Source organism: Engraulis encrasicolus, chromosome 14 (assembly GCF_034702125.1).
Source record: "Engraulis encrasicolus isolate BLACKSEA-1 chromosome 14, IST_EnEncr_1.0, whole genome shotgun sequence".
Taxonomy (NCBI): Eukaryota; Metazoa; Chordata; class Actinopteri; order Clupeiformes; family Engraulidae; genus Engraulis; species Engraulis encrasicolus.
In genome coordinates this window covers 33,142,335-33,164,183 of record NC_085870.1, presented here as the reverse complement: position 1 = coordinate 33,164,183, position 21,849 = coordinate 33,142,335, and the positions used below count along the sequence as shown (strand labels likewise).

The 21,849-nt window shown below is 42.7% G+C and overlaps 2 protein-coding genes across 2 annotated transcripts; both read left to right on the top strand.

The window, feature by feature from the left end:
* Positions 1–7: 7 nt before the first annotated feature.
* Positions 8–5,061, top strand: si:ch73-15b2.5 (rho guanine nucleotide exchange factor 19). The gene is made up of 13 exons (XM_063215473.1): positions 8–421; positions 584–757; positions 850–917; positions 1,018–1,295; positions 2,040–2,200; positions 2,351–2,500; positions 2,649–2,778; positions 3,116–3,190; positions 3,689–3,781; positions 3,911–4,065; positions 4,538–4,696; positions 4,794–4,872; positions 4,954–5,061. The coding sequence occupies exons 1-12, from the start codon at positions 240–242 to the stop codon at positions 4,837–4,839; spliced, it is 1,671 nt and encodes a 556-aa protein (XP_063071543.1). The 5' UTR covers positions 8–239; the 3' UTR covers positions 4,840–4,872; positions 4,954–5,061.
* A 7,874-nt stretch (positions 5,062–12,935) lies between these two features.
* On the top strand, positions 12,936–18,329 carry wdr82 (WD repeat domain 82). Its single transcript, XM_063215466.1, has 9 exons — positions 12,936–13,303; positions 13,838–13,935; positions 14,423–14,489; positions 14,868–14,967; positions 15,736–15,852; positions 16,356–16,511; positions 16,834–16,903; positions 17,301–17,443; positions 18,040–18,329. Exons 1-9 carry the CDS (start codon positions 13,143–13,145, stop codon positions 18,067–18,069), a joined length of 942 nt encoding a protein of 313 aa, XP_063071536.1. The 5' UTR covers positions 12,936–13,142; the 3' UTR covers positions 18,070–18,329.
* The last annotated feature ends 3,520 nt before the right edge of the window (positions 18,330–21,849 follow it).

The following is a 21,849-nucleotide window of genomic DNA, read 5'->3' as shown; positions in this document are numbered from 1 at the left end:
GTTTTCTGTCAAATGGGTGTTTTGCACTCATGGAAATAATGCTGACTCATTAGTCCCACCATCACGTGAAATCAATCAACGAAATGAATAGCCAATGGGGAAGCACGGACTGTGCGTCGCACATGCACCCAAATGTAACAGTGAGCATTCATTCTGTCGAAATCAGCGTAGGCTAGGTGATCAGGTCGTTTATGGTTTTATGCGTGCCAAGTAACTTTTGTGTCGGCACGTAGGCTAATATGGACACCCATGTACACAACAATCATGAACATGACTATGAACATTTCGACACAAAAGGTAGTGGCAGTAGGCCTAATGTCTTTAACGAGGACGTCGGTGCGCAAAAGACTTCTGTGGAGATGGGCACCCATCTTCATGTTGGAGGAGAGGAAAGTAGGCCTAGTATTTTCGAAATGCTTGGGTGAGTGAGATCCATCGCAATGTTACGTACTCCTGACTACTACCGTGAATTGCAAAATGTGCCCTCAGACTATTTCAAATACTTTTTAGGCATTTTCTACACAACAGTTAGACTGCGCTGCGGGGGCACACTTCCGCTGTTTCTTGACATTTCTTTCTGCAGTTCGGTTGGTATTGGAGCAGCCCTGAGATCTGTCGCCGACACGGCTACTTCGAGTTTGGGGAAAGGTGCGTTAATCACTCCTGGGCACCAGCTGTTCTCAAGCCCACAGCCACTGGCAGAAAGTCCTGCTGTCTCACCATCACCTCACCACCTGGAAGATAAGAGCACGTGCAGGTGAGACTGATGTAGCCAAACTGAATATAGAGTTAACATTGACTAAGAATAACATAAACAACCTATAACTATTAAACTCAATACTAATACAGTGACTTGGAGGAGGTGGAAGATGAGGTGTTGTTGAATGAGGACTTTGGATCCAATTTATTTCATAACGGTAAGCAGCTGGGATGTTTCATTCAACAACAAAAAATGAATAAATCTTGCAGTGACCCATCTCAAAACACATCTTGACCCCTTCTCCATTTCAACTCCAGTTCCCCTCTACCAGGAGTACCTTCTGAAGTCTATGAAGGCTGATATTCAAAGAGTGCATCAGACTGGTCTCTCTGACTTGGTGGCCTCCCAACAATGGCTACCCGGTCTGGAGTGCCCAGCTCAACCTGGCTTGGCAAGATCAGCCAGGCTCTCGCTGTCTCCAACTCCTGCTGTCCTCAAAGATAGGGGTGCCTACTCTCTGTGGCAGGAGCTTAGTGTGGTTAAAGAGCAAGGCCTTCTTGGATTGCTCACTGCAAAGGAGGTCAGACGACAGGAGGTTGGTATGAAGCAGTGGTTCTCAACCTTTTTTGTCACTGGACCCTAGTTGACATCCCAAATTTCTGGGGACCCCATAAGACATTTTTTTAACAATAAAAATGAAAACATAAGAACTGAGCTAATAAAGTTGTAGGGTATTAAACCTATAGATATTTATGACAGTCTATCAATGGTGTTCCAAAGAGAATGGTGAATTATGTTATTAATATTTCAGTAGGCCTATTCTTTTTTTTCCCCACACACTTTCAGACATTTCAGGCGATCCCATTTGAATTGCAGGCAACCTTGCATGGGGTCCCAACCGCAGCTTTGAAAAACACTGGTATAAAGGCAAATAAGAGCAGTCACAGATGACAACCTGGCCCCCTGCCCAAGGATATATGCATGTGATATGTTAGACCCAAACACTGCAGGCAAACAGACAGAGGGTCATTTTATTGGGCTACCGTTCTGGGTAGTTTCATATGGCTAGGCCAGGGGAACGTTGTCATTGGTATAGAAAAACATTCCCGTCTGCCTACCACCTTAGTACCTGGCTCAACCCTCTCCGGGCGGCCAGGTAGCCTATTACTTGAAGTGGTGTTTCAGCTGGTTACTTTTGTTTGTTCTTTCATCTTGTGCCCTTTTATGTTGTTCAACTCATCTAAGTAAGTTGTATGTTTTTGATAATGATTTTAGTTGCCATTCCAGTGAAAATACTGTGATTCAATGTTTCTTTTTAATCCTCTGTCCCACCTTGAAGACCATGTTTGAACTACTGACCTCCGAAGCCTCCTATCTGAAGAGCCTGAGGGTTGCAGTCAATCATTTCCAGTGCTCCAAGACACTTCAAAAAACCCTGTCCTCTCTGGAGCATCACATCCTTTTCTCCAACCTCCGTGGGGTCTGTGGGGTTAGTGAGAGGTATACAAGATGGTTTGTGGATGCTGTTTTGACCCCTGCATATACTATAAATGTCAAATAATAGTACTGTATTTGTTCTTTTCGGGGAGACGGTGCATACTTTCGGCACAGCTCTTACATTGTCACTCTCTGGGATTTCATTTGAAACAGCTTTTTGCTCGATCTGGAGCGTCACCTTCAGGAGAGTGTGGTCATGTCAAAAGTCGGGGACATTGTGTTGCATCACAGAATGAAACTCCATGCAGTCTACGTGCCTTATGTGACTAACCTGATGTATCAAGAGGACCTGATGTCCAAACTGTGCGTCAACCATTTCATGTTTGCATGCCTTAGTCTTATCACATGTTTATTGCATAGTTTTTTCATATGGCTATCATAAGCATTGTTCTATAATGGTAATGTTAATGTCAAATAATTGGGAAATTCATTGTACTGTATTTTGACTCAGACAGAAGAAGCACAGGTTTTCACATGTTCTGCACAAACTGGAGAGGGATGCAAAGTGTCAGAGGCAAACCCTGAAGTCCTTCCTGGTTCTTCCCTTCCAGAGAATCACCAGAATAAAGCTCATTTTAGAGGTGTGTAGACAATCTGTTCTATTTTTGCAGTACAATCAGAGAGGTCTTTTGATAATAAATTTGATTAGATGGGTCTGTCTCAGGAATAATCATTAACATAGAACCAGTCAATGCTTGCAAGGACAGCATTGCGTTGTTGTTTGTGCCTCATGTCGCTCAGAGCACATACAGTGGAGGAACAATTTCACACACAGGGGCCCAGGGCAAAACACTTATGGGCCTCCCATATGGCCTGCCAGGGTCATAATGGGTCCCCACCACCAATACTGAAGGGCTCTGGGGCCAGGAGAAAACTCCCCATCGTATTATTATTTTATTTTTCTTGTCTTCCCACCAGGCAACCTTGAAGCTGACCGATCCAGATGATTCATGTTTTGGGCCTTTATCAGAAGCCATTGATGTCCTGCATCAGGTAGATCTGCTCAAATGTAGCTTACTGCCTATCCTTTTTATTCACCCATTTTAATTATTTTAATTGGGTTTCACACGATACTATATATCAAAGGATTGTGAATGAAGTAATGATTTTAATATTCATCCAGTCACCGGTAACGGTTATCATTTAATGAAGCTAAGACTGGTCTGTTAAACTATAGGACCCTGAGGCAATTCATGCTTGTTGAAATGGCCAAAAGCAAGACATGGCACATGTGGAGGATCTCATAATCAGTGGACTGTTGGTCGCATTGGTTTTTATTTAAAATTCTGTTTAGTGGACATTAAAGTGTGTGTTGCCAGTTGATTGTCAATTAAAATATACCACAGCTTAATGTAAATGCAGTGGGTTATGCATAGGCCCTACTTTAAGATCAAGTTTAGTGTTGATATAAAATGTGCTTTTCACAATCTCAGTGCTGTGAACATACAGCCTTGTTTAATACCATGTCTTTCCTACCCCTCTTGTCTTTAGATTGTGAGCGAGTGTAATAAAAAGGTACTGTGCATGAAGCAAACAGAGGAACTGGTGCACTTGGAGAAGCTGCTAGATTTTGGTCAAATGAAGGTTGTAATCTTCTTATTTTCCTGCACTTGTGCTATGTTCAGTTTGAGACTATATCTGCCTGTTATAATGTCATTCTTTTTGTATTTTCTTGTGATATTTGTTTACCATTCTCTTTGGCACATCCTTTAGGCCATTCCTTTGACCAAACCGGGGCGCTACCTGGTTCGTGAGGGCCGGCTGAGGCAAACAGACGTGAGGGTCTGTGCCATAGCAGGGTCCACAGTGTCTTTCTCAGACGTCTATTTGCATCTCTTCAATGATCTGCTACTCCTCTCCGTAGAAAGGTGTGTTTTCCTTCAGTACGGCTTTCTCTCTGAGTAGTGCTAAGTCAAAAATGTAGTCAAACTGAACCGTCCAAAAGTGAAGGATGTGTAGATCCACAGAATATAGAAATGTCACATTTTTACTATAGACTAGACTACAGTATTCAAAAAATGCTTTGAACATGGGCCATCCTTCAAGTCAGGCATCTGGCCCGTTTGCTACTGTCACTTAGCAACACATTAGTTTGGGGTGACAAGTTAATTAGCCACCAATTCACATGGCACGTTTGTTCACTAGGTCCAGCATGACAACCAGTGCAGAGCAATCAGAGCAACGCAGACATTTTTACCCCAAATTTACGTCACACCGATTGCAAGAATTCAGTGACCTTCAGTGATCGTTTTTCCTGAAAGTAGATGTTCATGTATAAAAAAAATCTAAACTTGCTTATTCTTCTGTTCCTCCTACACACCCTTGCTGTTTACATCCCAGGGAAAGTAATTTCAGTGTGCAAGAATATGCTTGGTTCCCTTGCAACGTGCACGCAGAGGACATAAAAGCAAACATCCTTGGCCAACCAAAAGAATGCTTTCTGCTCCACTTGACTCCGAGCCACAAGTCCACAACCCTTATTCTGGTGGCCAACACATGGTAAGTCAATGTGTCCTGGTGTTGATTGAATGCTGATAATATTTGCTCTATGTGTGAAATACATGATGCCATTAAATGCCCATTTTTCTCTGAGCAGTACTGAGAGGGATCTGTGGGTGAATGCACTCAATTCACACAGATGAACAGCCGCTGCAGATGTGATTTCTGAAGTAAAGGTAACATCAAAATAATTCTGTCAACTCAAAAGTGGCATTTCATTGACTGCGCTACTAACAGTATCATTGTCTCTATTGCAGAAAGTGGCGACCACTTTTGAGAGGAAACCTTTGTTTCTGTTTTATTTTATTTTACGATATTGTGAATCAATAAATTTCGTTAATAAAGACTATTTGTGTCTGTCTTAAGCCCTTCTAGTATCATTTCAGTTTTTTATTTCTGTCTGAGTTGAAACGTTTTTATTGCCTTCATGCCCAATCCCATACTAGTCATTAACAGTGCTTTGCTCAAATGCTTTGCTCAGGTGCTGGGATGTTATAGTGCATACAGATCATAACTCAGTGGAGGGTCGTGTTTAGCTCAAATACACACTGGGACAAAGTCAAAATCTGTGATGAAGTCGTGAGCCAAACAAAATGTTTACTTTCTATATTTATGCACCCACTTAATACAAAAAAGTGTTCTCATCAGACAGCTTGAGTGTGTCTGTACACATTCTGTTGCTTGCATCTGAGTTATGATGTTACACAGGCCTTATGGCTGTGATTATACTATCAGGGTTCCCACACGTCCTGGAAAACCTGGAAAACCTGGAAATTTAGAGATGTGTTTTCAAGTCCTTGAAAGTCCTGGAAATTCACCAAATGTCCTGGAAAAAAATATTTGTCCTGGATTTTTTTCCTTCAACTTTTTCCCGATTTTGTTTGTGGTATAATTGTTTACTCTTCTCCGAGTCTAGACATGACGTAAGGGTTAACGTTCGGCGAGAAGCTCGCTACCGTGGAATAGCAGCACGACAGAGAGAATCTTTAGACCCCGACGCGGAGCGGAGGGGTCTTGTTCTCTCTGAAGTGCTGCTATTCCACAAAGCGACCGACTCGCCGAAAGTTAACCCGCTTATTATATGGATATACTTAAATGATTCACACATGCGGGGACATTTGTTTAGACCTATTTAATGTTAAGATTGTTGCTGCGCAAAACAAAACAGTGCCGTTGTGGAACACCGCTAGGCAACAGCTAGGTAGGCTAGCCAGGACAACAGGTGTCTATCACAGCAGCTGATTAGAGTGACAAAAGACCGGACCCCCTGCGGAGTGATATGAAACATTCGCTTTAGCCACTGACTTGTATACAAGCCAGTGGCTTTAGCGGTGAACGTCTTGTTGCTAGGGTGACCAGATTTGGATTTGTAAAAAAGAGGACACTTTTTTTTTGGGGGGGGGGGGGGGGGGGGGGGGTCATCTGTGTATGTCATCGGTCATCGGTCTATGTCATCGGTGTATCTGTGTATCTACAGATATGAAAGTAGACTGAGTACAGTTGGGTACACTTTTATTTTTGTCCCCTTCCACGTAGAAATTAGACTATTAAAAGGTCCTAAAAAGAAAGTTGTTTTGGACAGAACATATTTTCAGGATGTTGGCAAATATATAATCAAGGAATTATATCTCTGGGATGTTTAATGTTTTTGTAATTAATCAAACAAAAAAGGTGCACTTTTGTCCAAACTGTACCCTAGCTAAAAAACGGTGGGGTACAGTTGAGACATAGTAGAGTACAGTTGAGACACCATTCTAATCAATGGGAGGTAATAGCCATGGGAGCTAATAGCATGGCTGATAGCAAAATACTGTACTCAACTGTACCCGTTAGCATCTTTACATTGGTTTTACATAGTGAAATTAGCATTACAGGCTAGCGTCTAAACTGTCCCCTTCTGGCCAGATCACACATCGATAAAGATTTTAAAATGGTTTTAACTGTTATGATGTCAGGAAATATGTCTGCTTTTAGAGCACATATCATGGCTTGCAATCATGTAACTTATATCAAGAGGATAACTACTGGTTATTAGATATTCATTGTTGAAGGACCCTGGTGAAGGAAATCTGACCTGTCGAAAACAGCATTTTCCCAATATCTTTGGATCTGTGTTATGGGCTGGTTTCAAATTTTCCAAGATCTAAGAGGATATCGATGCCCATGTCCACAGCAAAAATTAGATCAGAGTTGCGTTGTTACCCAGAGATATTTGGTTTGTCTCAACTGTACCCTGTACTCAACTGTACTCAGTCTACCCTATATGTGGGTATGAGGTATGATAGTAGGCCTATAAAGTATCAACGCATCCAAAATGGTCATTTGTTTAAAAGCCACTCTTTTTGGCATGCACATTCATTTTTCTACCATAAATGACAATTCAAATCTCTTCAGTTACGCCTATAGGCCTATCACATAATTTGTGTGATCATATGCAGAGTGTGCCTTTGTTACAATCCTAGATAGTAGGCCTAACACCTATATTGGAGTAGTTTAACAGCATAACAATGCAGCTAAATTTCATAGGCCTATTCTAATTTCTGTTTTTAAAAATAGATTCACCATAATGTAGGCCCATCTCAGCCATTCCCCACAAAGATGAACAGCATTAGGCTATATAACATTGGAAACTAAATATAAAAAACACAACATTTGTGGTTTTCAACTGAATTGATAATGAAGTTCTATTAGGCTACATATGGCTTTAGGCTTAGGCATTAGGCTATGTTTGTATTGTGCTACTTGTAGTGGCATGGTGCTCAGAGATTAGCAATGGGCACTGCAGCCATTAAGAGAGGAACTGGAGTTTTACCTACCATCAATAAGATAACCCATACAGCGTTATCAATAACTGCAAAGGCAATAGACAGAAGAAGAAGCTGATGAAGAAGAAGCTTAATTTCTTAACTCAGGAATGAGTCCTTCTAGCTCCGAGAAATTGCTTTTGCAAATAACTTGGAAATGTCAGATCATGAAAGATTTTTTAGGCTAAGTCTTGTGACAAGGTGTAACAAAACTTGTACCTCCCTAAATGATGGATTTGGTGGTGTTACTAGGCATACTCCTGTGTTAGATTACCTTCATACCTGGCTCCACACGCGGGATTTTTTTTCCAACTCCACCGCGAACGTGCATTATTTGCGTTTCTATTGGCAAGAACCGGCGGACACATGCGCTTTCGCTTGTAAACATGGGGCGCACTGTCTAGTCCCTAGGCTACTTCTTTCGGACACATGGTGCGAAGTGGCTAGATTTGATGAGAAGGGCGTGACTAATTTGTGAACGGTAGAGAGAAACCTGGAGTGGAGTCAAATGGAACGGAGTGAAAATTAAAATGCAGATGAATTAGGTTTATTTTAGGCAGTCCAACAAAATCCCGGACATTTCTGAAATTCCCCCCGGAAATTTTTTTAGGGGTGCATCCCAATATGCGACCTTGCCTCCTCCACTTGCCTCCTCCACTTGCTTCTCGTCATGATGACATCACTGACAACAGCATTATATTTCAATATCTTTCAAAAGCTCAATTGCAAAGTCTTTTTCTCATTTGCAATTGGGATGGTGAATGAAAAACAGTCCCTCAAAAGTTGTTGTGGCGAGGCTGACAGCTGGGAAACTTTATCGTTTTCTCCACGGAGGAGGGGCCAGGAGGCGGGACGAGGAGACAAGCACAAGTGGAGGAGGCAAGGACACATATTGGGATGCACCCTAGGTCTCAAAAGTAGGATATGTCCAGGGAAAACCGGACGTCTGGTCACCCTACTTGTTGCCATTGAGCGGTAGCCAGGACAACGGGTGCTGTCTATCACAGCAGCTGATTAGAGTCTTGTTGAAAAGTCGCTTTAGCAGTGAAAAGTCTTGTTGCCATTGACAGCGGTCTGTTATAGACGAACCCGTCCGTTATCGAAAAATAACAGACGTCCGAACGTTGGGGAGCCCCGTTGAAATGAATGGAGCATTCGACAGATGACGTCACAACCATATAATAATATCCAATTAATATCCACCTATTGAATACATTATTGTCCACACACACACAGTTTGGTCAGGTTGCCATCTTGATTGCACTTATACACAGTAATATTCTTTGACTCAGTGTTGCCAAAAGTCGCTAGAAGTCGATAGTTGACTTGCTGAAAAGTCGCTAGCTGATATCATGGCGTTATAGACGGTGGGCTAGATTTCGTAGCTCCTTTAGAAAATGAGTTTCGTTCTCACTCTCGAGTGGCAACTTGATTTTTCTAATATGACCTCCTGACAATATGTAAAGCAATATTCTGGCTGTTGCCACGCTGAAAAGTTGCACGTTGATCTTAAAAAATAACGAAAATAAAAAAGACTGGGGATGACGTCACATAATGCACAGTCAATGGGAAGTCTCCGCCCCTCAAAGTTGAAAAGGGAATATTTATCCGCATATCGGGCTTTTTTCATAGGCAGATAATTCACCTAATCATTGAAACAACATAGGCATTTCATTCCTGACCATTTTCCTGTTACTGGAAAAAAATAACACAGCTTGCATTTCTTTACTGACACGTAGTTTTTTGGCGAATTGATCTACCCCCGTCACCTCATTGCTCTATTGCTTTGAGGGAACAGACCTGTCATCTTTTTGACATTTATCTCTCGTTGCCCAATAATGGTCAGACAGTCGAACACTAACAGCGAAAAAGAGCACTCCTGAAAGTTTGAGAAAAATATATATTTTTTGCATGTACACAACAAGTGAGCCCACTTACCCCCCAACTTGTCACTTTTTGCCATGAAATCTGACGGTTCCGGGTATGCACGCGCTAGCTGTATTCTGCCTCGTTGACTTTGCATTGACGTGACGTCACTCGGTCGGCTAGTTTTTGTTGTCATTTTTATAAATCAATGTGCAAGTTTTGAGGATGGCAACAGCCAAAATATTGATTAATGGGTTGTCAGGGGGTTATATAAGCAAAAATAAAGTTGCCACTCGTTAACACCAACGAACTGACAAGATATGAGACTGGGCCCACCACCTATTATATATCTCTCGAAAACCTGCTTACGGTCACAATAGGCCTACAATTATAGCCTGGTCCTGACCATCCCATAATACTACCATTTTCATTTCGTATTTATGGTCTGGCATTTGTTTGCTCTGAAGCAATTGTAGGAAGCAGGAAGTTTGCACTCAGTTATGGTTTGAAATTATTGGACACCTCTCACCCAATCGCTGGCAGTTACTCAACAACAACATAGCACAGACCAATGGCTCTGGCGCAGATGTGTACGTCATTGTCACGAGCGTCCTCCCCCTTTCGTCCCCACGTGGGGGGCGTATTCGATTATTGGCTGTTTTCTGGGGGGGCGTTGCGATCAAAATTCTACTGCTCCAGGCACTCCACAGAGAAGTACGGCCAGACTACAGTAGTGGAGCCAATCCTTTGGCGGAAGTACGTAGGATGGCTTGCGAGGCTACTACAACTAGGCAGTGCTAGCACTTCCTTACAAAAAATTGTACTGCTATCTTTTTTGGAGATCAGAGCTTTCAGTCTCACTAGCCACTTTGAAAGCTAGTTTGATCTTTGGTGTGACAAATCACAGTAGTCGCATCAATTGTTTGTATGCAAGAATATTCCAGAGAAAAAGAAACTGGCAACAAAACTGGCTTGCAGAAAGACAGAAACCACTGGCCACAATGGTTGGTGAGTCAGTCAGTCAAGTCTTGTGGAGAATGCATTTAAATCCAAGTACACTATTTTTTGCGATAAGAGAGAGACTATTAAGGTATTATTTTCTGAGATAATGTGACATTAATGTGAGTTTACATTGCACTTTCATTTAATTCCGAATAAACGTTTTGTGGATCAGAAAGCATTTCAATTGAACAGAGGCTGCACGTGCTGGGCTTGCGAAATTTGACATAGGGGTGTGGTCGCCAAGCTCCAGCAGATTCCTACTAGCGGGACAGATGGTGATCTTCAACCGCAACCCAGGTCAATACCTTTGGGCAAAGAACATAGAATGGATAAGAACGCTTATTCGCAGGAAATTGCATTGGCCACGGTGTAGTACGGGGGCGTAGCCTGGGGACACCATGCGCAGTGGATGCAAGGCCATGATCGATACAAATTGTGACACTGGAAACTCCGCAATTTGAATTGCATTGTGGGTGCGAGGAGCTGCTGCTAGTTCCGTCCCGGTCAAAATAGGATGTCCTGTCGTCAATGTTCAGTTTGTGGTTAAATTACAGCTGTCATTCAGCCTTAATTACAGCTGACACAAATTCACTATGTCCTATGACCTGTTCCACACTCCAGCCCTGGCGGTAGTGGCTTTGCATTTTACCTTGCCGCCAGTACTAACGTACATTGGATAAGAAGTATCACTCAATGGAAAATGCATTGATTAGGTGTAGTCTGAGGACATTGCTTAAAGACACTGTGCTCATGGTCAGTGGTCATAATGGATAAAATCTGAACTCTGTAACTTCGCAAAATTGGTCAAGAGAGGAGATCCAGTTGTCAGTGTTTAATGTAATCCCTCCTATCACTAGTCTCCTTAGTACTAACTGCAGAAGAAGAAAGTGACTCCCCTTGCGGCCATGCCATACTATGCTCTTATGACGTCTTTGGACGTACCCTCTTCCCTAACACACTGTACTCATTCATTACAACTCATTTCAACCTTAAAGTCACATTGTCTCTAAAATGCATTGTGTCTCGCTGTGTATGTCCAAATTGTGGGTCCGACGGATAAAATATCCGTCCTGAATTATCCAAAAATATTCCTGGAAATGTCCTGGAAATATCCTGGAAAATGATTTTTGAAAAGGAGTGGGAACCCTGTACTATGTGTACGTTTGTATTACAGTTTGCCCACATACACTATTTACACCAGACCAGTGATGGCCTACAGTATAGAAGGGTCGGTGCACCAAACCTAATCACAGCCCCCTACGGAATTATTTACAGTAGGCAGGCCTCCCCTCACTTGTGATTAGGTCTGGTGGTAACAAAGCAATAGTTGGTGCCTTTTAGTCAGGGGTCCCCAAACTTTTTTTCTCTGGGGGCCACATTATCGTTCCTGACTGTGATCAGGGGCCGGGATCAATCATGTGGGCTGTATACTAGGCCACTGCTTGTTATAGCCATCATTTCTAGTATGGCAATCACCATTACACGCTGAAGAAGGGCTCTGCCCGAAATGTTCGTAGACGAATAGACAGAGAAAAATCTGAAGAGTGCTTTGCTTCCTTCATTAATAATTTCTAGCACAAAATAGTTCATCATTATATAAGTGATTTGCAAAAGAAGTGAGTGAGTACTTCACACATGTTTTTCAATTTGAAATATTTCAGGCATTACTTTCAATTTCCAATAACCACATAAAAAATAGCAAGGAAAGGTTGGAAAATTATGGTGATTGACCGTTTAGGAGTGATACAATAGAAATGGCAGGCCTGTTTATATTACAGTGAGATGAGAAACTATCAAGACAAGAAACTTCTGGTGATTCACACTAAGTTAATGAAAATTAAACCGTAGGAAGGCCTGTTGATAAACAAATTAAAATATACAATTTATTTTATCTTTTTTTCTGTGAGGATTGCTTCTTTGGGCCAGTTCAAATGGTGAGATGCAGAGAGGTGAAGGGCCAGTGAAAGGGGCCTGGCGGGCCCCCAGGCCTTAGTTTGGGGACCCCTGCTTTTAGTGATGGTAGTAAAATTATGGGGGGTGGGGGGCTTTGACCAGGGTAGTAGCCTAGGGCCAAAGAAGTAGGTTTACATGGACCAAAGGTCAAGGGGTCAACGTTGACCTAACAAAAACAAATACAGTATTATTCTCCATCTTTCTGATGGCCATCGTGCTCACGCGTTAAAATTCAACTCTCAGGGATACGATTCATGTGGATTATGCAGAATAACGTTGGGTGTAAAACCCAGACTATTTTTTTTATCTGTCTCCATCCAGAAAGATTCTTCTGCCTGCAAAGAACGCGTGCCACTTCACGGTGAAGTAAGCAGTCATTGCAGTGTATCAAAATAAGAACCCTTGTAATTGTGGTTGCAGCGTTCGCCTTTATCTTGGCACCTTTTTTCCTTGAAATGCCATTGCTTAATTTCTAAACCGATTGATTTTCTATAATTTGCAGCTTGTGTGCAAGTCTACTTGTTGACCAATGCAATACAATTGTACTTTTAACTCAATTTCCGGAATTGACGGCTTAGCCGGATATCAAGCCCTTGCTGATTTCACTATGCGCCTCGCCTGCCGCCACTTTCATGCTAGTGGTCGAGCTGTTAGCAAACGCAGACGAAAACAACGCTCGTCTTGGTGTTGTGTGAATCATTCGATCTCTGGATTTTAACTATTAAAATGTGCCGCTTATGAGAGCGTAAATACTCGATTACTGGTATCTTACCAATTTGACGATCTGTAGGGAGGCCTGAACCCCCACAGGCACAAAGGAGATGAAGCTCACAGACAATGTGTTGCGGAGTTTCAGGGTAGCTAAGGTGTTTCGGGAGAATTCTGACAAAATCAACTGTTTTGACTTCAGTTCGAATGGCGAGACGGTGATTTCAAGCAGCGATGACGATTCAATAGTCTTATATGACTGCCAGGAGGGAAAGTAAGGGGATTTTTAGCTACATTGTGTCATACAGCACACTTGGGTACATTTCCTTGCTAGCTAGTCATCAACCCGAGTTAGCAAATGTTAGCAAAATACTCCATCTGCTAGCTCACCAGCAGTGTCAATCTCATAATGTTCCATTGTTTTCAGAACATGTCCTTCTACTGTTTGCAGTGTTTACGCCCCCTTGCTAGTGATACGATTCACTCAGGATTCTTTTGCGAGATGCATGATCAGATAATTGATGAACTAACTTGCTGAATGTTGCACAACTACCTGAGGTATCAGCCCATTTACAGGTATTGGGGAGTAGTGGTAACAAACTGAAAGCCCAAAGCTGTCCACGCACATTATCCTGGAAATGCCACCCACTGCAGATCAAATGTTGCGATATTTTAATGTCTGTACGGAATAAGCTACCGTACACAACGTATAGAGCCAGATCATGTTGAAGCCATATATTTGTAGTTTTGACCAAATAACTCCTCTACAATAATTGTCGATTAATATATTTTACTTTGCCTCTCCTAGACCAAAACGAACCCTGTACAGTAAGAAGTATGGAGTGGATCTCATCCGATACACACACGCAGCCAACACTGTGGTATACAGTTCCAACAAAATTGATGGTATGTGATTGATGGCATTGATGGGCTGTTTTGTTCTGTGACGTGCGCTATTCTGTATTTCAATAACTGGCTCAGTGTTTGTGTTATTTTATGTGATGTTTCCGTCCCCATGCGTAGAGAGGTGGTTCTTGTGTTCATCAAGTGTTGATGGGGAGTTTGGGAGTCTCAAAGATATTGTACGCGGTCCTTGCCTTTGCTGGAAGCCTGCCCGTCCTGGACTGAGGTAGTTGTTTGTACAGTTTGAGGGTCTGTGATTCCACCCTTTGCTGGAGCTAACTGTACATGCTACTGCCTTGCCCAGGGCGGTGCCCTGTCGTCACCTTCCTCTGTGTGGTTTTGCTGCCAGCCCAAAGGATGCTCCTTGTGTATTGTGGGTTGCTTGTTGTTAGTATTTGGCTGTGATTGTGTTAGTAGTACATATCTTGTGTGTAGATGGTGTTGTAGTGTTTGACTTGTTTCATGTCAATGCTCTTTTGCGCTGTTGCAGACACTATACGTTACCTGTCTCTACATGACAACAAGTACATTCGGTACTTTCCTGGACACAACAAAAGGTAAGAACCTAGAGGGAGTCCGTGGCTTGCAATGTGTAAAAGGAAACAGAGTTATGAGTCTGGAGTAGCAGGTTATTCACAGAGATATTCTAGACAGAGATACGTCATTTTGGTTCTTTTCCAATATCCACTTTATGTCGGGTGAACGCCCCTTTAGGAGACCTTCGGTTAGGAGACCTTCGGAGTCCTGAGGTTGAGAATAAATGAAGTCCCCTTAGCGCTGTAGATGGCGGTAGCACACATGTTGTGCAAACACCTCAAAAAGAGAAGGAGTAGGAGACCCCTTAGGAGACCCAACTTGAGCACACGCTTTTGCATTGAGTGGGTGTGTTTTGATTCCTCTTTGGTTATTTATTTGTCTCGTCTGATGTCTTGCAGGGTGGTGGCCCTCTCCATGTCACCTGTGGATGATACCTTCATCTCCGGCTCATTGGACAAAACCATTCGACTCTGGGACCTCCGCTCCCCAAACTGCCAGGTACGTTGGGCAGTGTTGTGTGGAGTGGCGCAGCGGAGTGACCTTCCTCCTCTCTGATGTTTAGGATGTTGGATCTGTTTCGTTTGGAGGTGCAAAGGTGGAGGTGTCAATCTGTCTCTCTGACATCACGAGTTCACTAAAGGCCTAGGCTTTAGAACTGGGCTTAATTGTTGTATATTATCTTAATATTATATATACCGGTAGGCTTTCTCCTCACTCCTCCTCATCCGTTGGGCCTGATACTAAATTCAAGGCGTCACCCATCTTATCCTCTCCTGGGCATGAGGCATCTATCTAATGTTATACTATAAACTAAAGCTTTACCCTCTCTCCCCCCGGTTTAACTTATCTAACGATACTGTATATAAATAGGCTTCACTCTTCCTTTCCCCTCCTCGTCCCCAGGCCTGATCCACCTATGTTTATTATACAATGTAATATGCATTAGCAACACATTATGTACAAGGCTTTAAATTAGCTTTTTTCATCACTAGCCAATTTGGCTAGTAGATGCTAAGTCTTACTATCCACACATACACTTACTACTAGTCAAAGTGACTCGTAAATGTCCTTTTCAATCAGCCAAACAAAATTTCCACCAGCATTTGGCCGGTTGGCTGGTATTAATTTAGAGCCCTGTGTAGTTCTATGAACTTCACCCTTCCTCTCACCTCATCCTACCCAGGGACTTGTGCACCTCTGTAACTATAGTACAATTATTGTGTAATATCTACACTAGGCTTGACGCTTCCTCTCCCTTGTCCCTAGGGCCTCATGCACCTGCAGGGGAAGCCGGTGTGTTCCTTCGACCCAGAGGGGCTCATTTTTGCCGCAGGCGTCAACTCAGAGATGGTCAAACTTTATGACCTACGATCATTCGACAAGGTGAGAAGGTTTGCCGTCATCCATGGTGTCAACCGTGTCTACCATGTTTGGGTTTCCGTAGGTGTATGACTTCAAACAGCTGATGAAAGTAGTAAACCAGGTTACGTTAACCTTGAGTTTGTGGTAAATCATCTAATAGAAGAGCCTGGAGACCGTAACGAAATGACACTGGTGGGCTATCTATTAGCAAGTTTACCACTTGTGCAGGTTTTTAGCCAGGTTTATCACTTTGCCATATTCTTGGAATGCACCCCAGGGGTGCTTTTCTCGACAACGTTGTTGCTAACTAAGTTAGCAACTTGGTTGCAATACAAATTCCCATCGAGTACCAAGTGAGTTGTTAACTGGTTAGCAACGATGCTTTCGAGAAATGGGGTCCAGGTCAGTTAGTCGACACCTGGCCTTTCATGGGATTTGTCAGGAGATAAATGTGTAGGGCAGAATATCCAAACGCATCAGATTAACACCGTATGATGTCATCTACATCTGCTCTTCCCCTCTAGGGTCCTTTTGCCACTTTTAAACTACCTTATGAGCGTGCGTGCGAGTGGACCGGCCTGAAGTTCAGTAACGACGGCAAGCTGATCCTGGTGTCTACCAATGGGGGAACCCTGCGCCTCCTAGATGCCTTTAAGGGGGCTGTGCTGCACTCTTTTGGGGTAAGAATGACACAGATGAATGACCGGATGATAAAAGTTGGTGGAGGTGACGTTGTTGCACATGCGCTGCTAAGATGGGATCACATGTATGCTACTACCTACAGTCACTTGTTGTTGCATAGAAGTTGTGACTTAATTACATTGCCTTTAATGCACTTTCACTTTTTGACGCACCCTGTCACACATGACACCACCACCGTCATACTTTGACGAATGCAAGCACCTGGTCAAGGCTTAATGCTGTAGCTAATAGAGTAACATAGTATTACTGTAGAATCTTCACAATGCTAATATGATCATTTCATGTGCTTGACCTCTGTAGGGCTACAATAACAGTAAAGGAGTGATCTTGGAGGCCTCCTTCACTCCTGACTCCCAGTTCATCATGATTGGTGAGTACAGAATCTCTTCCCTGATGACAACATGCATTGTGAGAAATGTAATGTGGGGTTGTGCAAGATTAGGAATATGTGTGGCGTTATGATTCGATGGTCAAATGTTACGATGATTTTGATGATGTATGGTGCTCTAACCAATGATGGCTGTGAGGAGTAGTTGCTGTGATGGCTGTGAGGAAAAGTAGTTTGTTGATGCTGAAAGATATTAAGGTATCAAGCACCCCACACAATAATGCACATTGCAAGACAGATCAAACAGATGGCACAGAACTGCATACACACCTACATTAAGGGCAGAGCAAACGATCTGCAAAGCTCTGCATGCATGCCAGTATTTCCTTACTTGGCTGAAAAAAATCCTGAGATGGGTTTGTTCTTTGGTGTCCCCAAGGCTCAGAGGATGGCAAGATCCACGTGTGGAATGCGGAGAGTGGCATGAAGGTGGCTCTCTTGGATGGCAAGCACACAGGCCCCATCACCTGCCTACAGTTCAACCCCAAGTTCATGACATTCGCCAGTGCCTGCTCCAACATGGTGAGGAATACAATACGCACTTTCACCCACGTGCAGAAACTCACAGCTATTAATCATCTACAGGCATGGATTCACTTGCTTAAAAATGAAAATGATCACGGAATATGTAGAAAACAGATTTATGTTTTAACGACTTGTGACATGAAATACACATTTATGTTTTTGGAAAAGCAGTCAGCTATACAGGCTTCACTATTTCAATTTCACACATTCCCCTATTCTGCTGACATCAAGACTAGATTTTTCATGGTTCACGTGTGGTAGCTTTACATATAGTATAAGTTCTTATTTATGGAAGTCAAACATTGCTGTTCATGCTTACCCACACATAAACCAAGTGCCAGAATTTAGGATATGATGGCAAAGATATAACTAGGAATGGATTTGGCTACAATATCACTATGTCAGGGAACAGTACACACCCCAAAATCCTGTGATATGGTAAAAACTTGAATGGGACATTTGATGCGATCCATTATTCAAATGTGTGACGTGTATCCCAGATACAAATGTGCATATAGAGGCAGTCAGCCTGAAGTATTTTGTTATTATTGAATACTTGTACAAGTCTGAAGGTCGTCTTTTCTCTCTTGCAGGCTTTCTGGCTACCTACCATTGACGATTAGCAGCATGTTGGGCTGCAGAGGAGGAAAAGCGCCACCTTGTGGGGGAACTTGATTATGTTGTGTTCGACTCAACAGACAACAGGGGGCAATGTTCGTATGCCACCCCTGCACATAACATCTGTCAAGTTGGACTGTCAGATATGTAAATAGGTTTTCATCACGCTCATCCGTATGTTGTTACGCGCCTTGTGTAATTATGTTTGGGTTTTTTTGTTGTTTATTTTTGTATTTTATTACCAATAAATCTGTTAATCTTGGAACTGCTTTTGTAAATGGTCTTTTGATTTTCTCATTTCACTAGTCTAGGCCGTCTTTAAAAGGAGAGCATATCATTTTTTCAGAGGTTTACCTCCAAATTGTATGCTGCCTTTTTACATTTTTTTTTCATGAGTATTTTCCACCACCATCGATCTCGTTAGTATTCAGTGTGACTGGGAAAATGAAACTTTTATAAATAGGTGAATTTCTCGTGTCCACCATTTTGAATTTTCAGTAATGGAATATACTACATAAATATTCATGAAAAGATAAATTACATCAAACTTTTTCAAACGTTTAAAGGGGATAGAGACTGAGTGACAGGGCCTGGAGCTTCTTCACAGATGTCACAAACTGAAGTTTCTGTTTCATGCTGCAACACACCTGGTCAGGAGAGACAATCAATATGTAGAAAGGACTCTGGATACTTTTTGTTATTGTTTCTATTCAATGATTGTGATTGTAAATGTACTATTACTTTCACAACAGGGAAATTGTCAAGGAAATCAGAAACCTGCCATGTGTTTAAATCCACCTCTGAATCCTCTGATTCTAATAATTAAAAAAAAACATGATTAAAACACAATTACTGAAATGCAGTGGCAGAAGGGATATACTATAGCTTTCAAATCTTTGAGGTGTTTTCTTGAACCATGGCAATGAATGAACTTTATCATGTAATCAGTCTCGCCGACCAAATGTTGTCTCGGGCCCAGGGAGAAAGGCATCCCAGAATTGGGTCCCCATTACATTCAGTGGCGGGTCCTTCCACATCCGTAGCCCTGCATGTCATGTATGAGGAAACGATGTACCACTCAAGAGAAAAACATGCGTAGTAGTAAGACCTAAATTCACTTCATGCTCCATGAACTATCTCTTGGTTATATTGAGCCTTCTGCTCAGACTGGCAGACTCCCCGCTCAGTCTCTGACTTCACCATGTTCTTTTGGGAACTCGTAATGACCTCACTATGGATAAAATAAAAAGAAATAGACACTACAGTATATCTAGTGCAGTGGGGGGACTTTTGAATGACTTGTCATTTTAAGAAAACAAAATTAAGTAGAAAGTGATTTGACATCTGCAGAGTTATTTTTAAGTGTGATGGTACCCCTTATGATAAAACACAGCCGTGTACATAGCAAGAAAACCTCTGCTTTTTTCTGCAGCAGTTTAATATTCTTGTCCGAAATATTGCATTATGTCTTAATATGCAGCAATTTCTTCACATCTCCATTAACTGCAGTAATGCTACTGTAATGCATTGCTATACTGATACAAAACTACAGTACATCACAGGACTATTAAGAAGTTACTCAACTGCCAAAGTATGCGATAAGATAGATGGATATAACCTTTATTATGAAGGGGAAAGTTCCAGGTGGCACTACATATATCAAATAGATAAATATAATGATCTAAATTGACAAAATATACAGAGTGAACATTGTGCAGAGAAGTCGGTGGAACCCATACGGCCTGATGGTGGCTATATACTGTGAGCAGGAGTAAACTGCCTTACAAGCAGACGCCGCTTGCCCCTGTGACACCGACCTGTGGCATGCATCTACATTAGCCAGTCTGACTCTTCCTGAACTCCGAGCCACAGACACTTCATCACCTTAAACCTGCTCCAGTCCTGGCGGTGGAAGTGTTGTGTGGTGCGGTGCATGGGCACATGGCCGGGCGAGCGGGGATTATATGTCGCTTGTGTGTCCTGGCTCTTCTCCCCCTTTCATTATTCATCCTCCCCATACAGAGAATTCAATCTAGTCGGCACGGCATGCATTATTCAAATCACACAGTACCAGGATGTATACCATGTAGGCTACAGTGTTCTGAACAGTTGGGGCCCGACTGCTCAGATTGAGTAAGAACTCACCTGAGAGGTCAATTTGGCCTCGTCTAAATGGAACAGGTGCTTTGGACAGTCCAGACATCCACTATGGAGTTTATAGAAAACCCTTCACATTATCTAAATCTCCTGGACCATGGGGTTGACACCCATTTACTGAACAATGTTTTGTCCAGTGTGTATTATAACCAGGAGCGAAGATATAGGGAGGGCATTTGCCCCTGGGCCCAGGGCCCCCCTGTGTTGTGGGGGCTCTATTGTGATCAGGTCAGGCCGTATGGAGGGCCCTATAAGTGTCTTGCCCTAGGGCCCTATGTGCAATTGTTCTGCCACTGATAATCCATACTATCTGACATTATTTGATAGGCCGTGGTTAGATTGGCAGATTTGGTTGTCGTGCACAGCCAGGGGTCATGAGTCAAGCTGCTAAGTCATCATGCACTCACTCTGCGGCGTGTCTTTACCTCGGCATCCATCACACGCGTGCTTGTGGGCAATCACAGCACCCAGAGAGTCCCATGGTGATGTCACACAGACAGGTGTAACGAAAGGGGGAGGCAAAGGGGTCAGTTGTCCCGGACCCAGGTTGGTGGGGAGGGGGGAGTGGATTGGGTCCTTATGTCATTGTATGTATTAGGTTTTGGCGGGGGGTTCAGATGACTTTGTCCTGGGCCCGGCTAAAGCCATTAGCAGCCCTGCACACAGATACACACCTGTTTGCACTACCTAGCTGGCCTGTGGACTGGCCTGCAGGGAGTTATTGGATACCCTTTTTGAAGTATTACAAGCCCTGCTCTTAACACTCTGGCATGCATAGCTATAGTTTAATTGTCCCCATTCTTTTTAGGAGAGATTTAATGTTGGAGTGTTTTGTTTTATTTATTGGAACATGACAACCTGCCATATTTCTTCATGGGGAAATGATCATTGGGATGTTGGGTACCAAGTACATAGTTGCATTGATCCCTATACATTTCTGAAAACTGTTGGCACATTTTTGTAAATAGCTGACAGGACGTCCTTGTGGACGTGCTTGTGGAAGTATAGTGGCCAACTGACAGTTGGATTTAGCAGGGGTTACTATGCAACATGCCCCCTCAATACAATAAGAAATGCATATATAACATAAAATAGTTGTGGTTTTGGGATATGCTTAATTTTAGAATAAGGAATATCCTTAAGAATAAGGAAAAGCCTAACATTACGTTAAACATTAACTCAACAAGACATTTTACACTGTGCCAAGTCTACACTTCTGCCAGGTCTGGATATGGTGGTCACTGTGGCTAACAATAGTATTTCGGACAGTGACATAGTAGCATAAATGTTTGATAGTGTGCCTGTGTTTGTTAGGATCACATGGTTTTGAACATGATTGGACTTGTATCAGTTGGTGATTATATGATTTATAATAGGAACAGCTTGTTCTCCTCACACATGTATACATATTATGTGAGACCATACAGGTGTCATTGTTATAACAAACTCCTATTTCTGTTGTTTTAGTTCATTTTGTTCCAGGTGACACATGCAGCAAATGGCCTTCTGACTTGGCGTAGCGTCCGCGGGGGGTGGGGGGTTGCTGGGCGATACCCGAAGCCAGACAGCAGTCAGTGGCAGCTAAATTTGGGGCAGGGGGGATCAAGTTCCTGCAGCATACACACATG

Excerpts from the sequence above, each read along its gene's own strand:
- wdr82 (XM_063215466.1), top strand. The coding sequence starts at position 13,143 with ATGAAGCTCACAGACAATGTGTTGCGGAGTTTCAGGGTAGCTAAGGTG. Across the intron at positions 13,304-13,837 it reads TATGACTGCCAGGAGGGAAA|ACCAAAACGAACCCTGTACA; the intron begins GTAAGGGGATTT and ends TGCCTCTCCTAG. Across the intron at positions 17,444-18,039 it reads CCAGTGCCTGCTCCAACATG|GCTTTCTGGCTACCTACCAT; the intron begins GTGAGGAATACA and ends TCTCTCTTGCAG.
- si:ch73-15b2.5 (XM_063215473.1), top strand. The coding sequence starts at position 240 with ATGGACACCCATGTACACAACAATCATGAACATGACTATGAACATTTC. Across the intron at positions 1,296-2,039 it reads AGGAGGTCAGACGACAGGAG|ACCATGTTTGAACTACTGAC; the intron begins GTTGGTATGAAG and ends CCCACCTTGAAG. Across the intron at positions 2,501-2,648 it reads GAGGACCTGATGTCCAAACT|ACAGAAGAAGCACAGGTTTT; the intron begins GTGCGTCAACCA and ends ATTTTGACTCAG.